This window comes from Sciurus carolinensis, chromosome 1 (assembly GCF_902686445.1).
Source record: "Sciurus carolinensis chromosome 1, mSciCar1.2, whole genome shotgun sequence".
Classification (NCBI taxonomy): domain Eukaryota; kingdom Metazoa; phylum Chordata; class Mammalia; order Rodentia; family Sciuridae; genus Sciurus; species Sciurus carolinensis.
The window spans coordinates 177,194,072-177,205,750 of NC_062213.1; the positions used below are offsets into that span (position 1 = coordinate 177,194,072).

An 11,679-nucleotide genomic window follows, 5' to 3' on the forward strand; every position below is an offset into this window, starting at 1 on the left:
TCTCTTTTGTATGTGTATTTTTTTTTTTTTTTGTATTGGGGGATTGAACCTAAAGGTGCTTAACCACTAAGTCGCATTCCCAGTCCTATTTATTATTTTATTTTGAGACAGGGTCTTGCTAAGTTGCTGAGGCTGGCCTAGGATTTATGATCCTCCTGCCTCAGCCTCCTGAGTTGCTGGGATTACAGGCCTGTGTCACTACTCTCAGCTCCATGTGTATATGTAATTTTGTTGAGACAATAAAACAAATAGTATGATTAGACAGTATATGCTTCTTTGTAGCTTTTTAATATACTAAAACATCTCATGGCAATAACTTTCTATGTCATTTTAATGACTACATAGAATTCCATTATAGTTACCATATCATTCATGTTATCAACCCCCTATTATAAAGATGCAGGTTCTTTCCAGTTTTTTCCTCTTATAAATTGTCTGATTATTTACCTAGGTAAACTTCTTAGATGTGAAACTGCTTAAAGGTTGTACTCATTTTTCTATTGAGGCATAAGATAATTACCATTTTAGTATACATTACAATAGTACTAACATTTGTGCAATGCACCTCCAGAAGCTTTTCATCTTGCAAAACACTCTTTCCATTGAACAATAACTTCCCTTTCCCCCTCCTCCCAGCCCCTAGTCTGACTACTTTAGATATTTCATATAAATGGAATTCAGCAATAACTATCTTTTTGTGCAGTGTGTTCATTTTTAAGGTTTTTGATATCTAGTGCTAAAGTGGCCTCCAGAAATGATGTAAAAACTTACACTTAGATGGGGAGTAAATGAACGCCCACCTGAGTTATGCATTCACTGTTTGCTTACCATCTGTCATTTGTTTCAACGACAATGACAGAGGAATAAAGGGAGTGGACCTGAACGTGTTTCCTTTTGGATATGCATTGCCCTGTAAATCGTGGCTAAAATACTCACTTTGACATTTTACTAGTAACCTCAGACAAGTCACTTAACTTTTTAGTGCCTCTCGTTTTTAATCTATAAAATGGGAAAATAGTTTACTGCTATATGTATTATACATATTTATTATAAGGAATAGATGAATTAATAAAGTTCTAAGAACAGTGCCTGGAATATAGGAAGCCCAAAAAAGAGGAAGCTTTTGCTGTCATCACCAGCATCATCACATTATTTACCTTTATGGGTGAATCTTTTCTCATCTAACAAATGGAAAATGATAACCAGATAATTTAATTTACATTTCATCTATTATCTGTGGACTATGTTTCTCTCTGTGTATGCTGGCTATTTGTACTTCTGTCAAGATTTCCTCTTTCAAAGCACTGTGGCAAGCAGGATGTCACTTGATCCTCCTAATAAACCGTGAATTAGGAATGAGGCAATCACCAATCTTCACTTTTCAAGTCAATAAAATGAAGCATCAAAATCCAGTGTTGAACAATTCCAATCCCAGGATTCAGTTCTTATTCTTCCCAGCCTAGCAACTGTCCCAGAAAATATTCCCTGGAAAAGATTTTTTAATATTAAAAAAAAACTTTTATATTGGTGTGTATTAATACACCAGTAAGTACAGAATCGTGGATTTCATTCTGGTATACGGGTACATTGGTATAATATTATAACATTATTTGGTCAATTTCACTCCCCATTGAGTCCCCTTACCCTCCTCCCTCCCCCATCTCCTCCCCATCTCCTCCCCATCTCCTCCTCTCTACTTTCGTTAACATCCCTCCACACACCTTTTTTTTCTTTTCTTTTATTCCCTATTCCCTCTAGCTTCCATACATGAGAGGAAACACACAATACTTGTCCTTCTGTCTGGCTTATTTCGCTTAACATAATGTTCTTTAGTTCCATCCATTTTCCTGCAAATGAAATAATTTTGTTCTTCTTTGTGGCCCAATAAAACTCCGGTGTGCATACATACATCTTTACCTGGGAAAAGCTTTTGTTAGTTGTAACCCCGCCCCTGCCCGGCCCAGCCCGCCCGGCCCCGCCCCTGCCCCGCCCCTGCCCCGACAGGCCCGCCCAGACCTGCTCTCTGCGCACGCGCAGCTGGTCCCGCGGGCGGGGAACCCCCAGCTCGCGGCCCCGCCCTTCCCCGCGCTGCCCGCCCAGTCCGCGGGCGGCGGGCGGGCCTCTCGGGGTCCGGCGGAAGGGGAGAGGCGAGGGTATCCTCCACGTGGCCCGGGTCTGCGACGGTGCGGGGGCCCAAAGTCTGAGGCCCGGTAGGGAAGGCGCCGACTCCCGAGCCGCCATTTTGCCGCGGGGAAGGGAGGGGGCCGTGGCTGCGCCGGGGCGGGCCGGGGGGCGGGCAGGGGCGGGCTGTGGGCCCGGTGGCGGGCCCGGGAGCGGGCGGCCGGTGTCCTGCGTACGGAGTGGGCTGGCGGCTGCGGGGCCGGGCGGTGGGCGACGTTCTGGCCCGAATGCTGGGTGAGGGGCCCCGACCTCCCCGCTGCGGCTCTTGGGCCGGCCTGCCCTCTCGACCTCGGTGTCCTAACTGTAACCGCGCCGCGCTGGGCACAGCTGCTGCCGCGTGTGGACCGCTGTCACTGGGCTTTTTCAGTTGATGCTCACGCGGTAGTTCTTGGAGGGAGGCCAGGGAAGGGACCATTGTTCCATTTTGCAGACAGAAAACTTAGGCTCAGAGTGGAAAGGAGACTTGCCTAAGGGACGTCTAGCGAGGTAGTGGCGGTTGGACTGGGGTCTTACTTTCCTGTCAGGCCATTCTATCTGCCTCACCTGTCAAAAGAAGGAACTGAATTACTATTAGACAAGTTACTAGCCTCCCGCCCTCCCATCCCCTTCCTTCCTGCCCCTCCCCTCTCCTCCCTTCCCTTCACCACTCCTCCCCTCCCCTCCCTTCCCTTCCTCTTCCCTCTTGTTTCTTTCATCTGTCTCTTTTCTGTACCAATACAGGTCAGAGCAAAGAACTTCTCAGAAGCCAAGCTATGGATCCACCTGCACGTAAGGAAAAATCCAAAGTTAAAGAACCTGTCAGCAGAGTGGAGAAGGCTAAGCAGAAATCAGCCCAGCAGGAGCTGAAGCAAAGACAAAGAGCAGAGGTGAGAGTAAGGGGGCTCTGTATGCCTGTAGTCCTGCTGTATAAGATGCTGGAATAGCAAAACAATAGAAAGAACTGCGTTGAGGATCCCTGCTTGCCTCCAGGCAAGAAAGGGGTTCTCCCAGGTTTGGAGAGTTCCAGAATGGTGAACTGGCAGCCCAGAGTCATAGTACTAAGTTAGTATCAGAATCTCAAACCTTACCAAGTCTTCAGATGACTTCTGGCTTTTGTGGTAGGATAAAGAAGCCATATATAAAGAAGGGTTAGAATCGGGGGTGACCTGGGGAGAGCAGGCAAGCAAACCAGGGTTAGACACCCCACACATGTGGATATGGTACAAAAAGTAGCTCCTCATGACAGGTAAAGCCCCAAGCTTTAAATTCACCCATGTGTTCCTTTGTTCTCTCAACACTTAAAATCAATTTAAGAATAAAAAAACTTCAAACTGAACTGAATGCTGCAGAGCACACCTGTAATCCCAGCAACTCAAAAGACTGAGGCAGAAGGATCACAAATTCGAGGCCAGCCTGAACAATTTAGCAACACACTGTCTCAAAATAAAAAATAATATGGGCCAGGGATGTAGCTCAGTGGTAGACTGCCCCTGGGTTCAATTCATAGTACCTCCCCATACACCCAAAAAAAAAAAAAAACTTTAAATTGTTTATAATGCTAAAGTTAAACCACATCCAGACATGAATATTTTAATTTTTAATATCAGGAAAAGGCTTGCTGGTCTTTTTTCCCCTTTTCATTTTATTTGTTTGTTGAGAAATTTAGGAGTACAGAAGATTAGACTATTATAGCAAATGCCTGGTCCTTAGCACCACAGATTGATAATGGTTAGCATTTTGCTATATTTGCCTGGAGTCTTAAAAATAAGACAAATAAAAATCACATGTAAATTGAAATCCCCTTTGTTTATTTCCTTTTACCCTTTTCCCTTCCCAAAGGTAAGCAATATTTTTATACATTTACATTCAAATATATTAATAGATATCCTTAAACAATGTACAATATTTTATGTTTATAATTTTTATGTTAATAAAATTCTGTACATTTTTGCATTTTGTTTGCATTATTTTTGAACTCTTCATGTTAACATAAGAATCTAGTTAATTTCGCTCTACAGTAGTCTATTTTATGAATCCACCTTATTTTGTGTATTTATCCATTTCTCTCCAGTGATGGGCATTTTAGCTACAGTTTTTTTGCCTTTACAAACAAAAAAGGTTTCACTGTAGTAAAAACCTTTGCGTCGTCTCCTTTGGCCCCTGTGCTAGGATTTCTATAGGATATTTAACTGGAAGAGTTACTGGGTACATTCAAAGGGCTTGTACTAGCTTGTACCCCCACTAGCAGTAAGGGACTTCTCCTTAATATTGTCGAACTTTTAATTTTGTTTATCTGATCCATTTGATAAACAAATGTGGAAACTGAGTGCACACCTGTAATCCCAGCTACTTGGGAGGCTGAAGCAGGAGGATAACAAGTTCAAGGCCGCCTGGGCAATTTAGCAAGACCCTGTCTCAAAATAAAAAGGGCAGGGATGTAGCTCAGCATTAGAGTGCTTACCTGTCATGCCCTGGGTTCAGTCCCCAGTATCACGTACAAACAAACATTGAGCCACACTGTTGTTTTAGGCACTGTTCTAGGAACTTGAGAAATGTGACTGGACAAAGCAGGTCCCTGCTTTCATGGAACTTGCATTCTAATAAAGGCAATAAATGTGGCAGTGTGTCTGAAGTTCATCTATAAATGAAAATCTACCTCTGGATTAAGACAAACCATCTGAAAGCTGTGATCTTGAGTTCTAACAAGCAGTTCTGCCCTTTCCTCTACCAGATGATTTTATTACATCATGCTTTGGCAAACAGTTTGAGGGTTACTATAAGAAAAAACCCTATGAAATCATCCTTTGTGCACACTTTAAAGATAGACACTGAGAACATTGCTCATGTCCTTATTGAAACTATTCCTGTGAAGTTGCAGAAATTAAAATTATTTGTCTGACTTGAAATTGCAATGACCCTGGAAGAGATACTTAATCTCTCTGAACCTCAGTTCTTAAATGCCTCCTTGGTAAAATGAGGATGCTAAGTATCTACCTCTCAAGACTGTTATAAGGAATAGAAATGTTATATGTAAAGCTCTTAACACAGTGCCTGGCACAGGGGAAGCATTCCATAAGCAGAATAATTATGATCAGGAATCATTGTGCTTCCAAGCAGTCTGCTTGCTTTCCTCATGTGGACTGCAAAATGAACATCACGTTTGTGTTCACTTGGTGAGATTGTATTCTGGGTTTGCAGTCTAGTGGCAGGTGGCACTTGTTGAGCTCTTAGGCCAAGCCTACACATGCATGAACACATGTAATCTCCACACCAACGCAGGTATTACTGTTATTTCTGTGTTATCCTTTGTAAATCCTGGAATAAGGAATGGATATATAAAACATATGATCCTGTGAGGTAGGAGGTATCATTCTTGCTTTAAAGCAAAAGGATAAGACCAGAGGGGCAGGCCTGTAGTTTGAACAGGACTTCTGACCCTTGTCTGTGTTTTGCTTTGCCCTACAGCTTCCTTGCTGTTTTCTTTATCTGTATTGCCTGGAATGTAATTGCCTAAAATAGTAATGTGACAAGACTCCTGGAAGGAAGAAGCATTTTCCATTCAGCTCTGCAAAAATGACACATTCCAGAAAGTTCAATATGAAGATGTGGGGGACAAATGGGAATAAGGCACATTTGGCAGTTGAAGCAATATTTGACACTATTAGTGACCCTTTCCTTCTTGACCAAAAACCTTTCATTCCTTGGCTTGGACATCCTGACCCGTTTTGAGTCTCTTCTTCCCCTGCCTATTTTGTTTTCCCCTTTTTCCTGCCACTGCCTTCCAATATGGAGGGTTCCAAGAAGCTGTTTAATATCCCTCTCAGTCCCTAGCACAGTAATATGCAGATTACAAATGCTCATAAGTTATAAAATGAATGGGGCAGAGATTTTTAGAAACGCACGCATATAATGTGTGCGTATCGTTTAAAGAAGAATAAAACACCCTTGTATCTACCATTCAATTTAAGAAATACGACATGACCAAAACTTGAAAACTATGAACACCCCTTTCCTGGGTCATGTGCCTGACTCTTCACACAAGCAAGTGTTTGCTTTGCTTAATTTTTGGCTAATCTTTCCCCCTTGTTCTCTATGAATTTACTATCTCTGCATGTACGCCTAAATATTTTGTAGCATAACAATACATCATTTAGTTTTGCATGTTTCTGAATTTCTGTATATATTGTGCATGTGTGTGTGTGTGCGTGCGCATGCGTATTTTTTTCTTGTGACTAGCTCTCTCAACGATTGTTTTTTGGGGGTAGGGTACTGGGGATTAAACCTAGGGGTGCTTAAACACTGTACCACATCCCAGGTCTCACAGGGTCTCACTGAGTTGCTGAGGCTGGCTTTGAACTCTCAGTCCTCCTGCCTCAGCTTCCTGAGCCATTGGGATTACAGACATGCACCACTGCACCTAGCACTCAACATTTTTTAACCATTCAAATTATTGTGACAAAATATACATAAATTACAATTTACCATTTTCACCATCAGTATTACATTTTGCGGGGAATCATTTGTGGTGGTAGTTATTAATATTTTCATCACTGTATGAAATTCCTTTTTCCTTAAAGATTATAGGATCAAGCTTTCTAGTAAGCTTTGATCAGTTCAGTTTGCTTTTTATAGAAATTCATTTTATTGACGTTTTTCAAATGTATTGAATTCATGATGTTTTGTTTTCGTCTCCATCATGGCAGTGGCCTTGTGCTCTTTGCAGTTCCAAATGGTGCTTGTCGTGCCCGCTCCCTTTTCATATTGATCAGGCATGTCAGGTTTGTAGGGGTTTTTTAGTACTTTTCAAGAACTGTCTTGCAGTTTGGGTAATCCTCTGTTGTGTTTGGTTGTTATTTTATTACTGTCTGCTCTTATGTTTACTTTCTATTTGTTCCCCTTCTCATTTCATTTTTTTCTCCTTTCATGTTTTCTTTTCAAGTAACCAAGTTTTATCTCCTAGACACACAGACATACATTTCTTCTGCAAATTGGAAAGTTTTATGATTGGTTTCTGGAAAGTTTTATGATTGGTTTAGTGGATAGGTTAATTACTCTGAGGACGAAGGAATGAGGAAGAAACCCACCTTTCACCTTGGAATGTCTGTCGCAGTTCATTCTATCACCACAGGCTCCCCCTGGTGCCTTCTGGGTAGCTGATGATCTCCCACCACCACTCCATCCCTCCTGTGGCCTCCAGTTATCTTTCCCAAAGCACAGATAGAATCGGCTCACTCCCCTGCACACGTATCTCTCCTGGCTCTCCAAAGTCTGCAGATAACGTCCTGACTCCTTGGCATGGCATTTGAGGCCCCAACATATGTGTTTTGCCTTCTCTGGCTGCCCAATCTTCACTCTGTATCCTCCATATTAGCTTACTTGAATTCTAGAACTGATCCTGTTTTTTTCTTTCATATTTGTTTATGCATAATTGCCCCCCTCATTATCTACCAGGTCCCATCCCGTCTACCTCTTCAGATCCTACCCTTCCCTAAAAACCAAGTCACCCCCCTCACCGCTGCTTTCTTGATTCCCCAGATGGAATTCCTGTTCTCACATCACTCCCCCTGCATTACCATTACTGGTGCGGTTGCTGCGTTTTCAGATGACTTGGCCTATTGTGTCTGAAGACTGCGCAGACCAGCTGCTTCCGTTGCTAACATATCTGTTTCTCCATTCAGATCTATGCCCTCAACAGAGTCATGACGGAACTGGAGCAGCAGCAGTTTGATGAATTCTGTAAACAGATGCAGCCTCCGGGAGAGTGAGCCAGCCTGTGTGCAACTGTGGGACCCTAGAGGCTTTGTCTGTGAGCTTATTGCCAGTGTTGAGCGAAGGTGGCCCCCTTGGAGCCGTACAGACGAGCAAGAAGACATTTATGCATAAATCCGAACTTTCTTCCTATGTATAACTTCTGCTTCACTGGTTCCTCCACTATGAATTGGCCCTGGCTTGCTGAAGAGACTTGTTTTCTTCTAAGATAATAGATTCTTTAAAAATTTTTTTCTATTGTTTGAGAAAAATCAGTGTTTCTTGTGAAACTGTGTATCTTCTCTAAAAATGCAAATAAAATACTAATGAAATGTTCATTTGCTCATACTTTAGCTTGGGAGTGCCTAGCCATAGAAAGTAAGAATGTGATAGGTAGGAAATGCTGGGTGAGCCAAGGGCACCCTTCCTCCAGGAGCCAGGTGGAGAGGAGGAGCCTGGCTGTTCCCAGTGTTCATTCCTCATGGGCTAAAGCTCTGAAGACCCTGCTGATCGGAGGCTTTCATCACAGAGGTGTGACCTTGACTCCCACCTGAGCTGCTAGCCAGGGCTACAGGCTGGAAGCTTGGGTCCCCCTTACCTGTGATTGCAGAGCACTAGCAGTAGGCTTAGGCTGATGCTGAGCAGGCAGAACAAGTGTTTTTGTTTTTCATTTGGGTGCTACTCTGCCAATGTTAGGTTTGTGATGGGAATATCCAGACTGGTCCCTCAGAAACCAAACGTCCACCCATCCAACTTCCATTTTTAGGGGTAGAAGTGCCTCAGGAAACAATTTTATATCAGGAACAGTAGTTCATAACATGTTGGCAGCAGAGTTATTTTAGTGCTGGGCAAAAGGAGAGAGATTCTTTCAGGATATTTTATTTGGGAGCAGGGGAGAAAGATTTCAGAGAACTGACCAAAGATGGAAATGAGGCAGATTCTCAGGGCAGAAGAGACACTGCCACCTCCCCCACTCCAACCTGAAAATGCCTGTATTTTCCCTACTGTGTGTAGGAAACATCTCAAGCTGTCCCCACCTCTGTCTTCCCTTCTGCTTTTGAAGTCATTGAGAATTCCCAATGCTGTGGCTTATTTTAGGAGTAAACTGGGGAATTAATGGAGTGTTAGAAAATTGCTGCCTTTGTGAGGATGTGTTTTTGAGAGCTCAAGTTATAATTGGGGATTCTATGTAGATTATTAGGGTCTATAGTGTCCTGATTAGTTTTGGCTGAATTTTTTTGTTTTGTTCTTTGTGGAGGAGTAGGAGATTCGAGGCAGCTATCTTATAAACATAAGGAAATGCTGTTAATACACCAGAAAGCAGTTTGGGAGCCAAATGACCTGAGTTAAGTATCTGTTAACCTCTCTGAACCTCATTTTTCCCATCTATGTAATGGAATAATGTTTTCCTCTCAGGATCATTATTGAGAAATAAATAATGTTTGTGATAGATAATGCTATTTCCCTTCCCAACTACCTTTCAGATTGTTTCACAGGAAATGCTTCAAGTTTCTAGTAACCAAGTAATACATTCAATTGTTTGAAAAGATTATGACCCTTCATTAGGAACTGCCTGCATTAACATGTCTCAGCTGGGGGTGTACTTTTGTCCTGGAGAAATTCTCTAGTAGGGCAGTGTTTTTCAAACTGCAGGGGGTTGTAAAATCAGCTTACTAAATTGACTTTTTAATGAGATGATAAATTAGAAAATATCATATGTGGAGGCTGTGAGTATAGCTCAGTGGTAGAGTGTGTGCTTAGCATGCTGAGGCCCTAGGTTCAATCCTCAGCACACACACACACACACAATACACACACACATACATATACACATATATTAAGGATATTATTTCATGAAGCTTTTGTTTCAGGTTTATACATTTATATACATTCATATGCAGATATTGAATTTGATGCAAATTAATTTCTTACAGCAAGTTTCAGCTTTAGAAAAAAAATTGAGGTACAAGAACATGCCTGAGGAGTTGGGATGTGGCTTAGTGGCAGAGCACTTGCCCAGCATGCATGAGGCCCTGGGTTCAATCCCCCGCACTGCTTAAAAAAAAAAAAAGCCTGACCCAAGACAGGAATGGGTTATTGTTTTATTCATATTTTAAATAAAAAAAGGTTCATCTTCTGAGGACTACCAGAGTAAAGGTTCCAGATGTCTTTGTGTCCATAATTGGATTAGCATTGAATGCCAAGGCTCTTACAGGTATAATCAATAAGAACTAGGAACAATTTCTGCTCATCTGCCTAGAATTCCCTAAATCTGATGTGGTCCATTTCCAGTTTCTTGGAGGTAAGAGGAGGTCTTTTTGAAGCCATATATCAAAACAACCAATAATGAGAGCATTGACTGTGGTCAGGCTATCTAGGTTTGACTAGGTCTACCACTTACTAATTGTGTATGCAAGTTTTGATCTCAGGTAATTCTCAAACTTTTTGGCTTCAGGACATTTTTACACTAAATTAAGGACCCCAAACAACTTTTGTTTATGCAGGTTGTATGTATCATTTTTGCCATATTAGAAATGAACAAAAGTTCATTTATTAATTTAAAAACAATACAAGTCCATTATAAGTTAACTCTGTGTGTGAGTGCGCACGCACGTGCATTCGAGGATGTCTACCACTGAGCTACATCCCCAGCACTTATTTTTTATTTTGAGACAGGATCTCAGTACGTTCTTAGGCTGGCCTGGAATTTGCAGTCCTCTTGCCTCAGCTTTCTGAGTTGCTGGAATTACAGGCATACATCACCACACCAGGCCATAAAATGACATTTTTGTAGAAAAAAAAATTTCCAAAAATTTTAAATGAGGTTTTACATTTTTGCAAACTTAATATTCAGCTTAAAAGAAAACTGCTGGATTCTCATATTTGCTTCTATATTCTGGATTCTCATGTTATTTTGGTTGAACTATCACATTGATAAATAGTTAGAAAAGAGGTGGGTATTTTAAGTCTTTTTACATCATTGTAGATATTCTTTGATACTACACCCCAACTCAGCAAGTGGTCATTTCTTAAAGGTTAATTGCAACATGGAATCTGATAACATATCGATGAACTTTTTGTACTTTGATACATTAAAATTCTTTGGTCTTTGAATCTTGCCCTTTGAATAGATCTTTCATCCATGCATGGTTTTGTAACATCAAGCATTGGTCATTTAGGAAGTACCAGTTCACTGAATTATGCTGGTCTTCCCAATGTTGACACATTGCATTATACAACATCAAAAGTACATATTCATTAATATCCCACCAAGCTAACAGGAAAACTCTTAAGAGTATTAGAAAGGGGTCAAGCTCACAGTGGTAGATACACATTTTCCCAAAATCAGATTTTCACATGGAAACTCAAATTTTATCCCTGGCAACAAAGAATGTTTCTTGAAGTGAAAGGCTCCTTCAGTTCATGTCAAGAAAACCCAACTGGAACAACCCTAGTTTGTCTGTCAAGCATCCTTTGTTGTTTCATAAAAAGTCAGTTCAGCTCAAACTCAAACCAGGGCTTTTCCTGGAGACACCATTACCTCAGTATGCAGCAGAAGTACTTCAGGCATGTTTTCCATTTTGTTGCATAAAAATATTAAAAAGGTATACTCAAGAGTGAATGTTTAATAAAATTAATAACTTTTATTGCCTTACCAAAAGCATTCTTAAGTGAAACTGCTTTGTTTTTCTTTTGGGAGCCGGTGGTAATGCAAAGTGCCCTGACTCCCAGGACCAGGACACACCAAGATGTGCCTCTGCTCCATCAGCA

General features: G+C 41.5%; 1 protein-coding gene and 1 long non-coding RNA gene across 3 annotated transcripts; one reads left to right on the forward strand and one right to left on the reverse strand.

Annotated features, from left to right (window-relative positions):
* Window positions 1-740: 740 nt before the first annotated feature.
* Window positions 741-2,364, reverse strand: LOC124984616 (uncharacterized). Its single transcript, XR_007108717.1, has 3 exons — window positions 2,017-2,364; window positions 1,722-1,847; window positions 741-1,485 (listed from the first exon to the last, which is right to left on the reverse strand). It is a non-coding gene; the product is annotated as an uncharacterized LOC124984616 (long non-coding RNA).
* Svbp (small vasohibin binding protein) lies at window positions 2,053-8,244 on the forward strand. Of its 2 annotated transcripts, none has more exons than XM_047552431.1 (3): window positions 2,053-2,210; window positions 2,902-3,047; window positions 7,839-8,244. In XM_047552431.1, the coding sequence occupies exons 2-3, from the start codon at window positions 2,934-2,936 to the stop codon at window positions 7,923-7,925; spliced, it is 201 nt and encodes a 66-aa protein (XP_047408387.1). In that variant the 5' UTR covers window positions 2,053-2,210; window positions 2,902-2,933; the 3' UTR covers window positions 7,926-8,244. The 2 variants fall into 2 exon arrangements, with proteins under 2 accessions (XP_047408387.1, XP_047408379.1); XM_047552423.1 differs by lacking the exon at window positions 2,053-2,210 and adding an exon at window positions 2,309-2,415.
* Window positions 8,245-11,679: the final 3,435 nt, after the last annotated feature.

Excerpts from the sequence above, each read along its gene's own strand:
- Svbp (XM_047552423.1), top strand. Across the intron at positions 3,048-7,838 it reads AGCAAAGACAAAGAGCAGAG|ATCTATGCCCTCAACAGAGT; the intron begins GTGAGAGTAAGG and ends TTCTCCATTCAG.